At 40.3% G+C, this 20,619-nt stretch overlaps 1 protein-coding gene across 2 annotated transcripts in view; it reads right to left on the bottom strand.

Moving 5' to 3' along the window:
• Positions 1–15,917, bottom strand: part of MRPL3 (mitochondrial ribosomal protein L3) — a 50,416-nt gene extending 34,499 nt beyond the window's left edge. Inside the window, exons 1-5 of one of the 2 annotated variants that reach the window (XM_059065485.2) lie at positions 15,408–15,917; positions 14,222–14,406; positions 13,101–13,192; positions 10,894–10,992; positions 1,005–1,104 (exon numbers count right to left, since the gene is read on the bottom strand). In XM_059065485.2, the coding sequence (XP_058921468.1) occupies positions 1,005–1,104; positions 10,894–10,992; positions 13,101–13,192; positions 14,222–14,406; positions 15,408–15,499 (568 nt within the window). In that variant the 5' untranslated portion in view covers positions 15,500–15,917. The remainder of the gene's footprint in view (positions 1–1,004; positions 1,105–10,893; positions 10,993–13,100; positions 13,193–14,221; positions 14,407–15,407) is intronic. The other variant, XM_067033793.1, reaches the window with a different exon arrangement.
• Between the last annotated feature and the right edge of the window lie 4,702 nt (positions 15,918–20,619).

The raw sequence follows: 20,619 nt of genomic DNA, 5'->3' as shown, positions 1-20,619 counted from the left end.
GTGCTGTAGGTTTAGTGTCCTTAAAGTAGGACCCAATGTGGATTTACATGGGCAGAGAAACCTTCATCGAAGAAAAAATAGTGGAGATTAAAAAGTGACCGAATTTCTACGAGGATGAATGACCTGAACTGCTGATATATGACCATTTTTCACCCCCACACACAAAAATATCATATGGTTTGTGCTACAGCAAAAGTTAATGTGGACTTAATTTTTATACTTGTTAGTTTAATTCCATGTACTTTACCTCAAATATGAAAAACTTGTACTTCAAAAAATACCTTCAATTCTAACTTATATCAAGGCTGACTCTACTGCCCCTATTAATAAGGCCTGCCTATTGCAATTGTATTCTACTTCAAGAAATTCAGTTCAGGTATTAAAATATCAAATCTTAAAACATCCTTCTACCGTCTACTTGTTAGAGAACTCAAGTTCAAGAGATCAGGGAGCTTTTCTGAAGTTCAAAGACATCAAAATGCCATTAACTATATGAACCAATATAATAATACTGCCAAATCTTACTTTTTGACATTCCATGGAGTAGGTAAAATACTTTGAAATTTTGAAGTAAGAATCTTTACATCAAGGTGCTATGGTCAGTCACTTTCCTCTTTCAGGCTACATTTTCTCAAATTATCCTATCTCAGTGAGGGTCTAATTCTTCACTTAATAAAATGCCAGCCTACAAACAGTGAACTTCACATTTTAAAAGTTCGTTTATTTATTTGGAGTGGCTTTTCCAAATGTGAAAGTCTCTGTACATTAAAAACAAAAGCATTCCACCCTCTTTCATGGAAAACAAAGAATTCTCTACAGTTCTTTCCACTTAAAAAAGAAAAAGACTTGTTTGCCCCTAGTGATTAAATCAGATACAGTTCTATATTTAAAAATAAATGTTTGGGACTTTGTATCATGAATTCAGCTTTATTGAAAGGGTTGACATTAAACAAATCACATATTTGTGTATTTTTACTTCCCTCTTCTCCCCAACCTCAGATTACCTGGCTTAATTACAGCATTATCTGTTACATTAAAGATTTTAACTTTCTGTTTTGGTGGCAATCCAAGTTCTCGGTAGAATTCCAATATAGATGTAGATTTCTAGAGGAAAAGCAGCACATATAAGTAACACATTAATTATGAAAAGCAGAATTTAATGCCTAGAGATCTAAACTAAGTTACTAACACTCCAGGAAAAACAAATTAAAGAGCACTCTGCTTCCTCAATGAACAAAAGAGTGCTCTACTGCCTTATTTAAGGGAGGTGAGATTTTCATCCATCACACTAAGAACTGGCATAGTGTAGCTCAAAGTATACGGGGAAAGACTCTTGTTCCACAGGAAAAGAAATACAGTCATGCTCATATTTGGATTTTGACTGGAGACTGTCTGTATCAAGAACCCCAATCCTGGGAAATTTGACTCTGTCTAATTTCCCTGCTGTGTCCAAACAGCTGGGAGAAAACATGACAAGTCACATTCAAATGTACAACCAGACTTCACAGTGAGTCCCAGTGTGGCCTGGCCAACCCACATTCCCCTGTTAAATCCCTCTCACTCCCCAAGGCAGCTCCGCCACACCCTCTTAAAACCTCCAGCACTCTCCCCTCCTTCTCCCTGCTTTGAGCTGATAATGTTGCTTCTTATTTCACTGAAAAAAACAGAAGAATCGAGAGCCCTTCCCCAAGATTTTACCACCAAATCAATCATCACCCTCCCACCCCACTCCAGGTGTACAAGAGGCACATGGGCAGCTTTCAGAGAACACCACAGCCAGGGCCTCAGCTTGGAGGCTGTAACTTCACCGGTCTAAGCAGGCATCCAGGTGTCAGCGTTTTTTCAGCACTCCATATGGTTCTGATGTGAATCTGGGGCTGGGAACCACAATAACAGATGAACTGTCCATGTTCTTATTAAAACCAAATCCTTCACTGTGTACTGACTCTTACCTCGTCTCATCTACTCAGTGGCTTTACTCCTGAAACTGTCCCTACCATCTTCTGAATCAATGATTTCCCCCTTTCCACTGGAACTTTCCTAGCAGCATAAAAGAATCACAATAACTCACATTAAAACACAAACTTTTCCTTGGTAACATTATCTCCTCCAGCTAATCTTTCTGTGCCTGCCCATGACAAGGCTTTCATCAGGGTCTTCCAGCCCCTCATACTCAACGGAACGTGGTCAAAATCACCAAATGCCCTGGTCACCACGAGCACTGCTTGGCACAGGCAGCTGCTCTCTCCTTGGAAGGCCTCCACTCCCCTTCCAGCTGCTACTCCCTGGTTCTTTCACAGGCTAATGACCCACTTTTCTAATATCCACCCCAAATTCTACTCTGAACTACAAATTTTTCTGCCCAACTGCCAAGTCAACATTTCACTTTGATGTCACACAACAACTCAAGTTTAACACGTCTAACTTGAACTCAACACGCCCCACCAGAGCCTGCTCTCCTCGTCTTCCCAATCTCAATAAACAGCAGCTCCATACTTCTGTTTAGACCAAAAATTCTATGGTCACCTAAAACTCTTCTCTTTCTCACATCCCATGTCCGTCCATCAGCCATTCCTGTAGCCTCTATTTAAACACATAGCCCACATCAGCCACGTCTCACCCCAACCCCAGCCAGCCGTATATCGTCTGGATTATTTCAGTAGCCTCCTATCAGGTCTCCAACTTCTATACTCCTGACCCCCTGGTATGTTCTCCATTCACAGGCTGGCACGGTCCTTCTAAACTCAAGTTATGATAGTCTCCACAATGGCCTGCATCTTGTGCAGAAGAATCAAGTCCTAAGTCCTCACCATGGTTTCCAAGGTTCTACACCACCTACTCTCCTCCCAGCTTGCCCTGCCTCAGGGACAATGTGCTCCTTACCAGTCTAAGAACTCACTAAACAACTGCCTCAGGTCCTTTGCACATACTGGTCCCCCAGCCTGGAATGCCATTCTGCCAGATTATTTTCCCTTTACCTTTTCCTCTCCATAGTCTTAAACTGCCTATGCTATTTACAACTGTAGAAAATGTCTGCCTCACTATTATAGGTACACAGAATAACGACTTGACTTACACACATCATCGAAAGATCATCACAATAAGTTTAGTGAGCATCCATCATCTCATATAGATAAAAAATTAAAGGAAAAGAAAACAAATTTTTTCTTTGTGATGAAAACTCTTAGGATTTACTCTTAATAACTTTCACATACAATGTGCAGCAGTGTTAATTATATTTATCATGTTGTACATATATCCCTAGTATTTATTTACCTTATAACTGGAAGTTTGTACCTGTTGACTGCCTTCATCCAATTCCTCCTCCCCCATCACTTGCCTCTGGTAACCACAAAACTGAAATCTTTTTCTATGAATTTGTTTGTTGAAGTATAACTGACCTATAACACTGTGAGTTTCTGGTGCAAAACAAAGTGATGCAATATTTCTATATATTACACAATGATCACTATTATAAGTCTAATTACCATCTGTCACATACAAAGATATTATGTAGTTACTGACTATATTCCCCACACTGTATATTTCATACCCATGACTCATTTATTTTGCAACTGGGAAGTCTGTACCTCTTAACCTCCCTCACCTATGTCTCTCCTCATGCCTCTGGCAGATTTCTGTAATAATATGCTCCCTCACTTCATTCAGGTCTTCACCCAAATATCAACTTACCTTTCCTGATTATTCTACCTAAAATAGCACCACTTTCTGTCTCTTGCAATGCCCTCAGCCCACTTTATTAATCTTCAAAGCACTTCCCTCCATCTGTCACAATACACATTTTTTAATTGTTTATCTTCTGTGCAATAGCTTCCCTGTCTCACCCCCAAGCCCACCAAAATGTAAGCTTCTAGAGAGCACAGACTGTAGTGGCTGCTCCATCCCCAGCTCCTGGCAGGTCCTACTGTCTGTTCTTCCCTCCACCCCTGCTTTTTTGTTCTGCTATTGTAAATATCCTTGAATAGAAAATATCCTTGAATAGAAAACTTTATGGACAACTTATTTCCTTACCATAATGTCCTGTTGTCTTTTTTTCTGTTTTAATTCTTAACTTTTGATATAGATACTGTAAGACTTAGCAAAAAAGCTGTACCACTTCCTGATGTGAAGAGCCTCTTTCATGAGAATATAAGCAATAATATTTATCTTCCTGCTGTTCCCTCTCCCTGCTTCCCCTCTGATCCTAAACGAAGCACCTGCAGGACCCCAATGAGCCACAGTACTCTACATATGCTTACCTGTGCCTGCCCATGCCAGTCTGTTGGCCTATAATCTCCCCACACTATGTACTTCCAAAGCCCACTGAAAGTCTGTTAAATACATGTCTAGTCCCAGGTCCAGTGATAAGCCACACTTACCTGAAGAACATGTATTTGAATATGAAGCAAACTTCAGGTACTTGCTAATTTCAGTTTGAAATAAGAACTGTGCCCCTTTATAACTTACTGAGTAAGCTGTCCTCAGCTGACATGAAACTGGGTGGCATTGGCCTATAAGCAGAGAACTTTAGTTTTTGGATCAGTCCACAGCCCCCTGAGAATCTCCCTGGAGCCCCCCAGTGGGACTGTGCAACAAATGCTGAACAGCTCTGCTCTGGATGTCCACAGAAGATTGTTCTCTACCTCACAGAGTCCTCTTGGGAAGCTATCCTTTCTTCCAACAGTGATAACATACATTCACTCCGGTCATTCTTTATGGTTTCACTTCCCATATGCTGAAATCTAAGACTGATATTCAACATCACTTTTACCAAGGCCCCTGCTTTTCATCCTCAGTCATACTCACTTCTTCCACAAAAGCAAACACAAAAGTTCATTTAAAAATGTGGCTCCTTGAAAAAGAAATAAAAGAAATCCAGTCTGGAAGGAAAGAAATAAAACTATCACTGTTTGCAGATGACATGATACTATATATGTAAAATCTTAAAAGATGCTATCAGAAAAACTATTAGAACTAATAAATGAATTCAGTAAAATGGCAGATACAAAATTAATATATAGAAACCTGTTGCTTTTCTATGCACTAACAATGAACTATCAGAAAGAGAAATTCAGAAAACAATCCCACTTTCAACGGCAAATTATCAAAAAAACAAAATACCTAGGAATAGATCTAACCAAGGAGGTAAAAGACCTCCTACACTTGGACAACTAAAAGACACTGATGAAAGTGAAGATGACACAGAGAAATGGAAAGATATACAATGCTAATGGACTGGAAGAATTAATACTGTTAAAATAGTCATACTACTCAAGGCAATGTAAAGATTCAATGCAATCCCTATCAAAATACCAATGGCATTGTTCACAGAACCAAAACAAAAAATCCTAAAATTTGTATGGAAACACAAAAGACCCAGAATAGACAAAACAATTTTGAGAAAGAAGAACAAAGCTAGAGCTATCATGCTCCCTGATTTCAAACTATACTACAAAGCTACAGTAATCAAAGCAGTATGGTACGGGTACAAAAAGAGACACACAGATCAACAGAACAGAATAGAGAGCCCAGAAATAAACCCACACTTAAATAGTCAACTAATCTATGACAAAAGAGGCAAGAAAATACAATGGGGAAAAGACAGCCTCTTCAATAAATGTTGTTGGGAAAACTGGACAGCTACATGCAGAAGAATCAAACTGGACCACTTTCTCATATCATATACAAAAATAAACTCAAAATGGATTAAAGACTTAAATGTAAGACCTGAAACCATAAAACTAGAAGAAAACATAGGTAGTACAATCTTTGACCTAGATCTTAGCAAAATTTTTTGGATCTGTCTCCTCATGCAAGGGAAACAAAAGCAAAAATAAATAAATGAGACTACATCAAACTAAAAAGTGAAGGAAACTATTAAGACAAAAAGACCACCTACTGAATGGAAGATATCCGCAAAACATATATATGATAAGGGGTCAAAATCCAAAATATACAAGGAATTCATACAATTTGACAGCAAAAGAAACCTAACAATCCAATTAACAAATAAGCAGAAGACATGAATAGACATTTTTCCAAAGACATACACATGACCAAGACACTTGAAAAAACATGCTCAACATCACTAATCATCAGGGAAATGCAAATAAAACCACAACGATATTGCCTCCCACCTGTCAGAATGGCTATTATCAAAAAGACAAGAAATAACAAGTTTTGGAGAGGATGCGGAGAAAAGGGAAGCCTTGCGCACGGTTGGCAGATATGTAAATTGGTGCAGCCACTACGGAAAACAGTATGGAGGTTCCTCAAAAATTAAAAATAGAAATACCATATAATTTAGTGACTCTATTTCTGGGTATTTTTCCAAAGAAAACAAAAACACTAATATGAAAACATATATGCACATCTATGTTCATCATAGTGTTATTTACAATAGCTAAGATACGAAAGTGACCTAAGTATCCAATGCTAGATGAATGGATAAAGATGTGTATATGTGTGTACACACACACACACACACACACACACACACACACACACACACACTGGAATATTACTCAGCCATGAAAAAAAAGAAATCTTGCCTGCAACAACATGGATGGGTCTAGAGGATATTATGCAAAAATGAAATAAGTCAGATGGAGAAAGACAAACACCATGTGATTTCACTTATACGTGGAATCTAAAAAACAAATGAACAAAGGTAACAAAACAGAAACAGACTCATAGATACAGTGAAGAAATAGGTGGTTGTCAAAGGAGGATGGGGTGAAGGGGATGAGTGAAATAAGTCAGGGAGGTTAAGAGGTAAACTTCCAGTTACAAAATAAATGAGTCATGAGAATGAAATGTACAGCATGGGGAATATAGTCAATAATATTGTAATAACTTTGTATGGTGACAGATGGTAATTGTGAGGATCCTTCTGTAACATACAGAAATACTGAATCACTATGTTGTGTATCTGTAACTAACAGTGTTTTAGGTCAATTAAACTTCAATAAAAATTTTTAAAATGTGGATCCTTAAAATTGTTTTCCTGATGTATTGGATTCAGATTTATTAAATTTTAGAACAGACTTCAATTTTATTTTTGACCTTCACATATTCCACCTGGTAATTTAAAAAACATTATTTTATTAATATTGGTTTTTAAGTATTCCAGGAGGCTTATGAGAAAAATCCTGTACTTTTTTTAGTAATACAAAATGGACAAGATAAACATCTTGACTAAGTAACTATAGACTGAGACATAAAAAGGACAAAGGTAATACATACTTCCTGATTATCTTCCAATTTCACTAAAAGTGAGTAATTTTTTTCTTTTAAAATCAAAATATCATAAAACTAATTGGGTATCTGTCCTGAGAAAATCCAGATGTTCAAGTTGAGTTGAGTCAACAGCAGTGTAACAAAGGGCTTTTTTTTCCTCTAACTTCCAAATAAATGATTTCAAAAGGCAATTTAAAAGACTGACAGCAGAGTCACACTTGGATAATCCTATCTATGAGGTTGCATTTTTTTCCTCCCTCTTCAGAGTTCTCTGCAATTATCCTCCTCACAATGAAAATGCTTCTCTGCTCCTAAGATGAATTGATTTAACCAACTTTAAGGCCACTTAGCTTCCTTATTCAAAAACACTATGTACCACATCAGTTTTTATTTATTATAAGGTACATAAAGAGCAAAAGCAAAGCAGTCTAGTTTCTTGGAGGCATAAATCCTTTACAGATCAAAAAAAGTTAACATTCTAGCCCGATTAAAAATAAAACTGATTCAATCAATTCATTTTAGAATGCTTAACTATTTAATATTACCTATTCATAGGTGTCCCTTCTCTCTCAAACCCTCTATAATCAATCTACCTGCAGTTTCCCTGAGGGTTACAATGTACAAGAGAAAGTTTGTATACTTTTAGTTTCAAAAATATTTTTCCTTTCTGAACCAAAACGCTTTACTTATAAAGAATTCTAGAACTTCATTTTCACATCCTATTCTGATGAAAGGTCATTCAAAGACAAAACTTTTTTCTTAATATTATAATATATGACCTCTGGTCCTAGAAAAATAATATCTTGAAGAATAAAAGAGCCTCTGTAGCACTTCTATACCAGAGTAGTGAACAGTTTTAAAAGTTTATGTCAGATAAGTGGTTAAAATTCACCACAGTATAAGAATACAGCATCCAAATCACCCTGCTGTGCTATATATTCATTGGTGAGATAAAGCTTAAGGTATGAAGACCAGAGTCTCAAATATGAAAGTAGAAATAAAAGTACTATCGTTTCTGTAATAGTTCAGTTATTATGTTAATAAGACTTCATCAATAAGACTATCTTTGTCATGTGAGACTTAGAACTGGGAGAGAATTCAGAGACCATCAAGTCCAATTCCTTGTCTTCATGGGTAAGAAAATGGCTGTCCAAAAGGTGGAGTGAAGGAGCTACTGGCAGCCATGGAAGAACTCAGCTCTTCTGATCCCACGTCCACTCATTTCCCACTACAGCACAGTCCCAAGGAAGTAATGTTCACAAATCTGCTGGAGCAGAATGGATTATCCCAACAGGACACCTGACTTACAAATACCAAGGCGGCAGAGTCATAAATTTACAAAATTGGTAATGAAATAAAGATGACAGTGTTAGTCCTAACAAAAACACATAAATACAATCAATTAGAAAACAGAGGTATCTCTATCAAACTGAAGAATTGTTCACATGATTCACAGGAAGTTGGGCAAATATTTACACACTTAAAAATTCAAACATTTGACATTAAAAAAAAATGTTTCCCAAAATATCACATTGTGCTTTTAATTACTGTGGTATTATCTGAACCCTGTAACTATTAGGCAATAAACTGTCAGGAATAGCAGATACTACTATGAAGGCTTAATGAAAAATAAACTAAGTATACTACCATAATATGCAAAAATAGCTAAGTCCTCTAATACTTACGAGACAGGCCTATTAAACCATAGGACTCCAACCAGTGCCAATTTGCTGATCAGTATATACTTGTAGGACAATTCCACCTGGATTTTCTAAAACACATTAAACACGCCTTTCCTCCAAAGCATCCCTTTCCTTGTCCCTGTCCCAGGTCATGGCATGAGCACTGACTTGCTGGGTCCTCTTCCCACAAGCTCACACTCACCTGGTCTTTTATAATCCCTGCCTCTTCCAAGCCCAGTGCAACTGCTCTGGGGCAAAAGACTTTTATCAACTCTCCCTGAGGGCTTAAAACAATCTCCTAAATGTCCTCCCTGAACCTGGCATCTTCTAATTTAGTTAACCATGATAACAATTTGACCACTGCCCTGGTTAAAGAATTCAGAAAGTTCCTCCAAGTTTACATGATGAAGTCTAAACTTGTTAGCCCTCCATCCTGACAATCCCACCTGTCACACCTTTACCACATTCTCCACAACTGCACACTAAGATCCAGACACACGGCCCTTCTCTTCCCAAGCACCAATGCTCTTCCATGCATCTGCTTCTGCAGAGCTCACTCTGCCTGGTATGCCTTTAGCACCCACCCTCCTTTCTGGTCTCCTCCATGTGAAACCTCCTAGGATTTCCACAAGCAGAATTGGCCAATGTGCTTTTTGCATTTATAGTACTGTGTTGAGACAGTCAATTTATTAGTCCACCTTCCCTATGTATTCCCAAAGGGTGGATATCAAGACACAATTAACAAAGTAAGGCTTTCAGAGTCTGTCACTCTCTTATTGGTGGGTGTCCCTGAGGGAGTTACTTAACTTCGTTATCTTTAGAGTCTGAAAAAGTAATTTTATAAATGTAAAGGATTCGGGCTTCCCTGGTGGCGCAGTGGTTGAGGGTCCACCTGCCGATGCAGGGGACACGGGTTTGTGCCCTGGTCCAGGAGAATCCCGCATGCTGCAGGGCGGCTGGGCCCGTGGGCCACGGCCGCTGAGGCTGTGCGTCCAGAGCCTGTGCTCCGCAACGGGAGAAGCCACAACAGTGACAGGCCCGCATAACACACACACACACACACACACACAAAGTAAAAGACTTAATGCCTACACACGCAGCATGTAATAAGTGCTCAAAAGTTAACTATGACAAGGAAATAGGAGGCAATCGATAAACACTTGTCAGTTTTGACAGCTGCACAGAACAGGTTGTCTCCTAACTTTCATTCATGTTCATTCATAAATAATTTATAATGGAAAAATGTTAATCTAGAGACAAGCAACGTTTTAGTAAACCTAAAGATGTTTTAGCAGCCATTAGTGAAAACCATCACCATTTCTAGAAAGGCATTCTCTACTTTTAGTCATCCCCAAACCCCCCAAAATACTAATTGTGTAGATTTTTTCACATTTAAACTACAAACTCAGCATTCTATTAGTATTCTACTTGGGAAATACACTTTATTCAGAAAAATCTGATGTGACTTCATACACAGCTTTCTTCCCAATACTGAAAACTTCTAATATATGAGAAATTAATCCTCACATGCTGTTCGAGTCAACAGTTGAGACAATTTAGAAAAAAAATGAAATTAAACATAAAACAACCACAAAATAATCAAATAGCTACCATCTTTTGAGTGTCTGTTACATGCCAGGCACATGTGAAAAGTCTCACGTAATCCTGGTACCAAACCTCTTAGGTAAGTAGTATTTTTATCCACATTTTACATCTGGGCAAATAATGAAGCTTAGAAGGTGAAGTTACTTGTTCCAGACAGTGAAGGGAGGTACTGGAGCAAACTCAAAGTCTCCCAGACTCCTGTGATCAGTGGCTCTATCAGACTGCCTCCCCCCAAATCCACAGTTCACCTCCTGGACAAATCTGTGGCTATGGGATATCCTCAAAACTTAAAGAATTCAGAATCTCAAAGAATTCAGGTCTAAAACTAATGAAATGCACTATTCTAGGAATGAAAGTGCACCCTTACATGGAAACGTGATACAGTTTTTCCTCCTACAGTCAGGGCTGCCATTTTTCCATTATGATTTTCCTTTGGAGTATATTTTAGGATGTGACAGTCTTGTACCTAAAAAAACAAACATAAAAAAACTAAGTATGTGCCAGGACACATGTTAATATTACATACCAGCCACACTGAGGCCCTCGGACAGTTAGCAATTCCCTAAAGTTTCTTATCTCACCATCCCTCTCATACCAACCACACGCTTAAAAAAACACTGTCAAATACTGAATACAACACAAACAGAAAAGTGCATCAAACACAAATATACAACAAAATGTTTATAAAGAAAATACGCATGTAACCACTACGCATGTCAAAAATCCCCCAAACCTCTGTGTCTCTTCCCAATTCCCCCCTCACACCCATTCCTCCCCACCCTTTTTACCCCTACAGCAGTGGCTCTCAAAGTATGGTCCCCAAGCAAGCAGCATCAGTCACCTGGGAACTCTGTGAAAATGCAGTTTCTCAGGCCTCAGCCAAGACCTACTAAATCAGAACCTGTGTTTCGTAAGCCCTCCAGGTGATTCTGAGGTAAAGTCTGAGAAGAACTGTCCTAGAAATAACCACCTCTCTTGACATTTATGGTAATCATTTAACTTTTCATTATAATTACTACCTTTGAAAGTACTGTTTAATCCTATAGTTCAGTGCTGCCTGTTGAACCTTTATGTAGATGGAGTCAGACCACATATACTCCTCCGTATTTTCCTGCTTTCACTCAAGATTCTATTGGTAAGGTTCTCCCATACTGTTGTGTGTGGCTCTATTCTGTCCATTTTCACTGCCACCCAGCACTCCATCATGTAAATACACCATGATTTATTTACCCATTCTACCATGATGGACATGGGAGTTATTTCTACTTTTGGAGTACTAAGAGTAATGCTGCTATAACTCATCTGTTCATGTTTTCTAGTAACACTCAGGAGTGGAACTGGGAGATCACAGGTTCATTACCTCAACTTTTCCATAATGCTAAACTATTTCCTGAAGCAGCTGTACCAATTTACAATCCCACCCATCATTCCTAAAAGCTCCCAAAGTTCTGTAGAGTTCCAGAAACTATAATCCTTTCCTTGATCATTCAGAGTCAGTAAAAACTTACTAAGGGCTTACAGGCCACCTGTGCCTGTCAGCACTGGAAGAACTTACGTGCATGAGGTCTCTTTTTTTTTTTTGAGGTACGCGGGCCTCTCACTGTTGTGGCCTCTCACGTTGCGGAGCACAGGCTCCGGATGCGCAGGCTCAGCGGCCATGGCTCACGGGCCCAGCCACTCTGCAGCATGTGGGATCTTCCTGGACCAGGGCACGAACCCGTGCCCCCTGCAACGGCAGGTGGACTCTCAACCACTGTGCCACCAGGGAAGTCCATGAGGTCTCATTTTACTCCCCATCACCTGCCTAAACGCTTGTCTAAGGGTTGACTCCAATATGAACTGAGCTGTTCAAAGTGATCTGGGGAATGAATGTCTCAACTTTATCAGTGATCTTTTTATAATAATGATAAAGACAATAACAACTAACATTTATTGGACATTTAATATTGTTTTAAATTTTAAGTGCTTGACATTTAGCATCTTGTGCAAGTCTCACAATAACCCTTTGAGAGAGATCATAGTGATTTCTTCTACAGAATAAAATTATTCTTTTACAGATAAGACACAGTGCTCCAAGGAACACAGCTAGAAAATGGTAGAACCAACATTTGAAGTATTCTGGTTCCAGGGCCTACATTCTTAACTATTAGAGCTTAACTTTATCTCAGAGAACATGCTGCTTCCCCAGACAAAAGTGTTACATTCTGAGTTAGTAAAGAGATCAAAATTACAATTTGGAATTGAAAGAACTCCATAAATGAAAATAAGATGGGACTGAGATTTTTTTCTGATTATGAATTAAACTACTAGATCTGTAAGAAGTTAGGTTACAATTTTTTTTTAAGTCATTGTCCCAGTTATCCCAATGCCAGTATAAAGAAAGCCACCACTCAGGCATGAGTGAGAACATTCACTGACACCATCAGAAGTAAGGCTCTTTTACAGTATCTATGCTCAACTTTACCTCTTCTTCACCACACAGTCAAATGTTTCAGGATACAAATATTGCCCATTTAGGTTCGCACAAATAGATCTCAGCACACACATAGATTTGTTATATCTTCTGTTTCTTACCTGAAGTAATGTGACCACATGCTTCTGACCATCTTTGGTCCATAAGGGCATCATGCCTAACTTCAGTGCAATAAGGCCTACTCTAGAGGAACCTGGCAATTAAAAACAAATCAATATTCACACAGACTTTTCAACATTTGTCAACACGATACAATGGTATTTCCTAAATTTTGCTTTCATATAAGGAGTAAGCAGATAAGAAACATGCTGATATACTCATACAGTAAAATACAACTGTTCCTTACAGATGTAAGTGCCTTCAGCCATGCCTGACATAATATATTGGTACTCAATAAATCTCTGTAAAGTAAAAAATATAAGAAAGCCGTATAAAATAAAGAAAATAGTTAAACTGATATATTCTGGTATTTAAAATAGTGGTATTAATAGAGGGCATGATAAATCCATCATTATGCTTTGCTTTCCTAATACCAATTCATATCCAACCTCATTAACTAGGAAACATCTACCACTGAGAAGTTAGCTGGAGTTACTGAGATGACACAAGTGGTCATGTTGCTAAAATATGTCAGCATCCACCATGACACTTAGATTTGTTGCATAAATTGATAAAGTTGCTCCACTACGAATTCTAGCCATTAAACAATTCAACAGCCAAAATAACCCCCAATCAACGACAACTCCATGAACAGGAAAGGCCTTATGATTTTTGGTCTGGCCACACATGGATTTAGCACTCTACCAGGCACAAAGAGCTGATTCTGGGGTTATGCTTGGTAGGCGTGGAGTGGCAGAATACCCCAGCTACAAACGTCTGTGTGATACATTACAGTTTACATCACACTCTTCCAGCTTTCCTCCCCTGATTTATTTTATATTATTTTTCATCTGAAGAAAACAAGAAAACCTTTGCAGAACAATTCTCTTTTCACCTACAAAGCAGTTTCTTGAGGAAGTCTTGATGATCATCAGACATTCACTAACAGTAGACTAGGATGCTGGAAATATACTTGCAAAGCAAACCACAATGAAATAGACACACTTAAGACATGAAAATAAATTAAAGAGATGATAAATTGATTCAGAAGTCACTACGATTTTAAACGTGCCAGCCAGACAGTAATTAGGCGATGAGAACACAACATATACAAAATAACCACCTGGTTCCCAAGGATGTATAGGCCACGGCTCATCTTTCAGAGGACAGAGTTTACTTGCTAACTGGGCTTTATTTTCATCAGAGACCAACTGCTTAACAAAGGGAACATTTTCTTCAGAAAGATGCTCATCCCACCAAGTACCACTCTTGCCATGGAGACTTCTAACCAAAAGCCAGATGTCCATTCTGGAAAAATAAAAATTAGAAAACAAAGCACAGTTCAAAAGGTTCCCCACTTAATGTACAGAAGGGAGGTCACATGAGTTGGAAAGTGTACTCAGGGCCTTTGGAAAGGGTTTGGATTCTATTCCAGTTTTTTCCCTGACATTCCTCATGATAATAATGGGGCTCATGTTTCAACTGTGAATAGTTACCCTGGAGGAAAAGTTCTTCTTCTTCTCCTGTGGGATAAACAGATTTCTAACAGAGTAGGCCTATGTAGACAAGAAAAGCCGCAGGTCCACTAGAACATGTACGTTAACAGTTTACATCCAGTAGAGGTGACAAAATGTGGGGTTACTGATCTTTCTCTGACAAACCCCTGTAATGACATGGCCTTGGCTCAGAGTGGTGAAGAAACTGGGTGTGCAAATTCTAAAATCCGTAAAAGACATGGCCTGTGACTAGCTGAACACACCAAGAGAGACCTTACGGGACGGAGGTCAGTTAAGAGATGTGTAATTCTTGCCAGGAGGGTCAGAAAAGAAGTAAATATTGCTGCAATCTATCTCTTTTGTAGGCATGTAGATATATCCAGGCTAGAGTCCCAATTTTGCACTTATTAGTTAAGTGACCTTGGGCAAATGACTTTTCTCTAAGCTTCCCTTTTACCTGCAAAGCTGAATAATGATAGGACGGGAAAAAGATGGTATCTGTAAAACGTATGATAGCAGCTCTTAACGTGAGGCTACATGACCTAAGGGGCCTAATGTTCCAAAAAGAACATTTATTACAGAGTAAACGCTCACTAATTGGCAGATAATATTATTGATGTTGATAATGCTCATCAGCATTAAAAAGCAAAAAAACCCACCCCTTCAATCCTTCAAAGGGCACGTCCTCAGAGTAGTGATTCTTACTCTTCAGGCCTGGACGGAACCCCCTCCTATCCCGCGCCGGGCCAGGCCACAGCCCGAGGCCACAGGTGCAGGGACCACCCCGCACCCTCGTCTCTCCTCCGCACCCACCTGTCCTCCGAGCCCCGGGCAGCGCCCAGGCCGCCCGCGCCGCGGTCCAGCACCCGGGCGCCGGTCCGAGCCAGCAGCCTCCAACCGGGCATGACTAGGCCGGGAGGGAGCAACCCCTTCACCTCCGGGCGCCCCGCCGCTCCGCTTTCAGGGCGTCCCAGCGCCGGCGACCCAGTCCGCAAAGTCCTAGCGAACCGTCCAGCCGGCCGCCCGCCACTGCCTTTCCGGACGAAGTAGAGCTGCCGGAGCCACTTCCGGTCCGTTCTCAAAGCGCGCCGGTGCCGAGGTGAGCGCCGGGAACTAGAGTTCTGCCTCCTGAATAGTCCTACGACGGGATCGAGTTGGCTGGGGAGGGTGGGGTCTGACTGACTCGGCTCTCCAGGGGTGGGAAAAAAAGGGTGCTCGGAGTTTAACTTGAGGAGAATGAGGCGAGCTAGGGATAGGCTTCCTAAGGAAACGAGATCACTTCTAAGTAATGCCTGTTGTGGGGCAGCTCACTGTACTAAACAGAGCTTGATAATCTTATATTGGCTTACGTTCAAAACAGCCCTGAAGGGAGGTTGTTATTTTTATATTATAAATGAGGGAACACAGACTTAGAGTTTTGGTGCTGGTCCAAAATAGCACATCCGGCAGATGGGCAGAGTTGGCACTGAAACAGGGTTGGCATGTACTAGTAGAATATGGCCAAGTTGATGATGTGTGACTTCCAGGGGTGGATCATAAAAGGTATTGCTACTGAGTCTTGGGCTCTTGGATGGCTCCCTATGGGGAAAGCCAGCGGTCATGTCCTGCAGACACTCAAACAGCCCTGTGGAGAGGCCCATATGAAGAGGAACCAATTTTCCAGCTAGGAGTGAACCACCTAGGAAGGGGATCCTCTGGCCCCAGGCAACCTTTCAGATGATTGCAATTCATGAAAGACTTTGAGCCTGAACCACCCAGCCAAGGAACTCACGGGTTCCTGACCAGAAGAAACTGCCACAGAGAATAAATGATTACTCTCATTTTGAGTCACTAAATAGATACCTAATACACCTTAGGTGCAAATAAACCTAATCACCATGGATGTATCTTGGGCATTCATTCTATTACTCCAACAGTTCGTTTCCTTCTCTGTCAGATGTGTGTTTGTAGAAATTCAGAAATAAAAACTTAAAAGTTTAGCTATTTCAAGACCCTCTTTTATTCAAGATCTGGCTACCCTAGCTTAGAAAGTCCAGGCAATGGTCAATTCCTGGTAACTACTTGGACTGTTCTCTAAAAATAAAAATTAGAAAACAAAGCACAGTCTCTAAATGTTTGCTTTGTTTTCTCATCTTAGCCTGGCTTCCCAGTTATTTGAGAATAGCCCTTTATTGAACAAGCATGTCTTGAGGTGTGCTGTATGCAAGAAGCTGGGAATAAAAAGACTTGCCTACTACTGCCAGTGGCTAGCATTTCTTGTGCATATAGTATGCTATTGTATGTGCTGAGTATTGTGGAAGCCCATTAGTCAGAGACCACCAGGGGCATGCCCAAACTCAAACAAGGTTAAGTTTAATTAGCTTGCTGCAGCAAGAGAGAGCATACACCTGAGGATGTCTCTATACAAATGATTTATAAGATTTGGACTTATGCTGGGTGGCATCAGGAAAACAGGGACTTGTTTTGGAATGGATGCTATCAAGGACAATTCAGCATTTGGGCGTCTCAATAATTTTGTTCTGGAGGAACGAAGGACAAAGTGAGACTAAGGATGATGATGGTGAGGGAGCAGAAATCACTCAGATGAAGGAACTGTTAGTCATTTTGTAGCTGGGGTGTGACCTTGGGTGTGTTCTGTTAGAAGTATTGTGTTGACGTTCCATTATAAATTAAACACCTGCAGTCTGATTCCTAACAGGATTCATGTTCACTCTTTCAGTGTATTTCCTCACTTGATCTTTATGATAACCCCATGTGATAATACTATAATTATCCCCATTTTACAATTGAGAAAATAAACACAGAGAGATTACACAACACAAGTTCACTCAACTAGTAAGGGCCAAGATTTAAATCTCAGCAGTGTGCCCACAAAGCCTGTGCTCTCAGCCATTCTGTTTCTTTGATTCTGTAAGACAAATGTGTTATTACTCTTCTGTTGGAATTCCTCTATCGCTAAAAGGTAAATTGGTAAGTGATCCTATCACACACTGTGGTCTGTGAGGCCTGAGGAGTCAGCCATTCAGTCTAACTTTGCCCCTACAAAACTCTCCTGTCCATAATGGCAACCTTAAGTCAATGAAATCCTTAGCAGACGCTACTGCTGAACCGAATCCAAGCAAAACATGCTTTGTCTGCTGTCACACAGCACACATCTCCTGATTGCCAGCTGGGTCTGGGAGGTATCATCTTACTTGATTTAGTCACTACGGAGTGCTGCTAATTCACAAGAACCAGTCCAGTTCTCAAGTGACCCAGCCAGGTCTCCTTTAGGGAACTGAGCTCAAGCTTCCCAGCATTTCTAATGTCATCCTTCAGAGAGCACCCTGGACACTGGGACCCTGATATCAGCCTCTCTGGGACTTCCGTTTCTCACTGGAACAAAGATAGCTCCCATTATCTCCCTTTAGTGCTAGCATTCTGTAATCCTTGCTCCTCTAATTCAGACCAAAGCTGATGTAATAAATGTTCTTCATATTAAATAAAACATGAGGAATAGTTTCACTTCTGAATTTCTAAAGCCATGGCCAACAAAAGAGAACCATCTTAGAAGGAGTAGGTTTCAAACCAAGGATTTATTGGAAAGAATCTTTTTCATGTGTTCCCGCCTTTAGGCCCTTCGGTTAGTTCTTACACTGTTTGTGATATGTCCTGTTTGGTTGGCTGCTTTCAGAATGATACATTTTTCCTTGCTGATTAGTTTGTATTTTACATTCCTTTATGCTGTCTCTTAGCTCATAACATGCCTTATATTTGAAATTAAAAATTGTTTTGAGTTTAGACTTCTAATTAAATTATCCTTGGCTTTCTTCCATTTTTCTAAAGTTGTGAGAATTTAGCATATTTTAAAATTGGTAGAGATTTTATGAAAGTTTGTCGAGCATTAGATGGGGAATAGATAAAATGAACTTTAGGAAATTTTGAACTTTGAGATCCCATTGCTAATTAGAATAAAAAACTTAAAACGGCCATATTGCAGAATCAGTAAGAAGATGAATTCTGCCTCAATGTCCTCCAGTAAGACTAAATTGCAATTTTACATTTCAGTATAAAGCTTTTAAAAACATAGTTTTTTATTTATAAATCCTAATTGTCCCACAGATTTTAGGGTTCCAAGAGCTGATCAGCATGGAAACACATTTGTCTTGAAGCCTAGAAAGGAAGAAGAAAAAGAGGAGGAGGAGGAGGGGGAAGAAGAATCAGCAGCAGGAGCAGTGTGGCCATGTGGTGAGGTGGGTTACAGTTTCCAGCAGTCTGTCCTTATACTCAGAATGGTTCTGAAACTTAATGTAATTAAACTCATATACATTTCTTTACAGTTCTCTGATGGCTGAACAAAAATGTTGGTGGCAGACAGTGGATCATCACACACCCAAGGACCAGATGCTTTCAGTCAAGGGCGGCTCCTTCCCCCTGGTTTTCTCCAGATGTTGTGTAGTTCTGATGGCTGAAGTGTAGCTCTAGACCAGTGAATACTCTTGTTATCTGGAGCCATGGTCGTGGTCCTGTCTGAGCCCAGAAGATACAGAGTCTTGAGAAATTCTAGAGAATGAGTTCATTTAGGATTTTGATTATACTTGGAAAGGGTCCCAGAAGAATGAGACATAACCAACACTGTGCTTAAATTGTGCTAAGTGGCAAGCACTGTTCTAAGTGCTTTCCAACTCACTCCTCACCTATGAAGTATGTACTATTATTCTCATCCTCATTTACAGATATGAAAATTGAGGCACAGGGAAGATAAGCAGCTCATCCAAGGTCACAAACCGTAGGTTTATCAAGTAAGTCATGGAACCAGGAGTTGAACCCAGGCAGGCTGACTCCAGAGTCCAGTGCTTCGCTGCTCTGTTGCACTGCCTCTCACCCAAGAGAAGAAAAATGTGCATCTGAAGGGTAACAGTTGAATTATTCCTCTAGGGGAGAGTAAGAGTTCCCAGCAGCAGAATAGAGAAAGGACAGCCTAGGATGTATTTCCAGTTACTGTGGCTGGGTAATAAATCACCGCAAACTTTTTGGCATAGAACAACCACTATTTAATTTTTTGTATGCCTCCTGCTGGTTGAGAATTCAGAAAGGGCACTGTGGGGACAGCTTGTTTCTGCTTCATGTTCCACTGATATGACTCAAAGACCAGGGGTGATGTCAGCTGTGGGGCTGAAATCATTTGAAGTCGCCTTCACTTCATGTCTGGTGTTCGATGCTGCCTGTCAGTCAGGACCTCAACTAGGCTGTTCTCTGGAACACCATATGTGGTCCCTCCATGTGGCTGCTTGCGGTTCCTCACAACATGAGCGTTGGATCCTGAGAGCAAGCATCCCAAGAGAACCAGATGTAAGCTGTGTTACCTTTTATGACCTAACCTCAGAAATCACATGTCATTACTTTTCTTCAGACACAGTCAGCCCAGGTTCAAGGAATAGAGACCCATGCCTCTATGTGAGCATTGAGTCATATTGTCACATGGGATGGGAGACATGGTTACCACCATCTTTAGAAAGTATAGTCTGCCACAAACACCATGAGTGTATCCATGTGAAAGGATAGAATTGCATCTAGGCAGTTGCAGGGCTTTGATCAATTGCTGATTGACCAATACCGTGACAGGTCTCCCCTGTGAAAATGTTTCAGATTATGTTTGGCTGGAAAGAAAATAAGATTTATTCCAGATTTTATTCTGCTTCCTAGTGCAACTTTTTGGTAAATATCTAGTATTTCCTCTATTTGGAGAGACAAAGGCCAGGCTTGAAGGACTGTGGGTGTCCAGGAAGACTTGAATATGACCCAGCATGAATAGTACGTTCTGGGACAGAAGAGGAGATTGACCATCAAACAGGTTGAGCCACTGACCCTAAATGCCCTTCCAGTGGGGCCTGTGCCCCGTAGTTGCAAGGACTGGGCAGCTGAGGTGGGTCCAGGAGGGGTGGCCTGCTGCAGGGGCAGGGAGGGCACTGCCAAGCTGCTCAGGGGTCAGGTAGTGACAGCGGTTCCTCCTTCTGTGGTATTTAGACTCCAACCAGGCCTAGCA

This window comes from Kogia breviceps, chromosome 5, assembly GCF_026419965.1.
Source record: "Kogia breviceps isolate mKogBre1 chromosome 5, mKogBre1 haplotype 1, whole genome shotgun sequence".
Classification (NCBI taxonomy): domain Eukaryota; kingdom Metazoa; phylum Chordata; class Mammalia; order Artiodactyla; family Physeteridae; genus Kogia; species Kogia breviceps.
The sequence above is the reverse complement of the archived record's forward strand: the minus strand, read 5'-3'. Positions and strand labels throughout refer to the sequence as shown.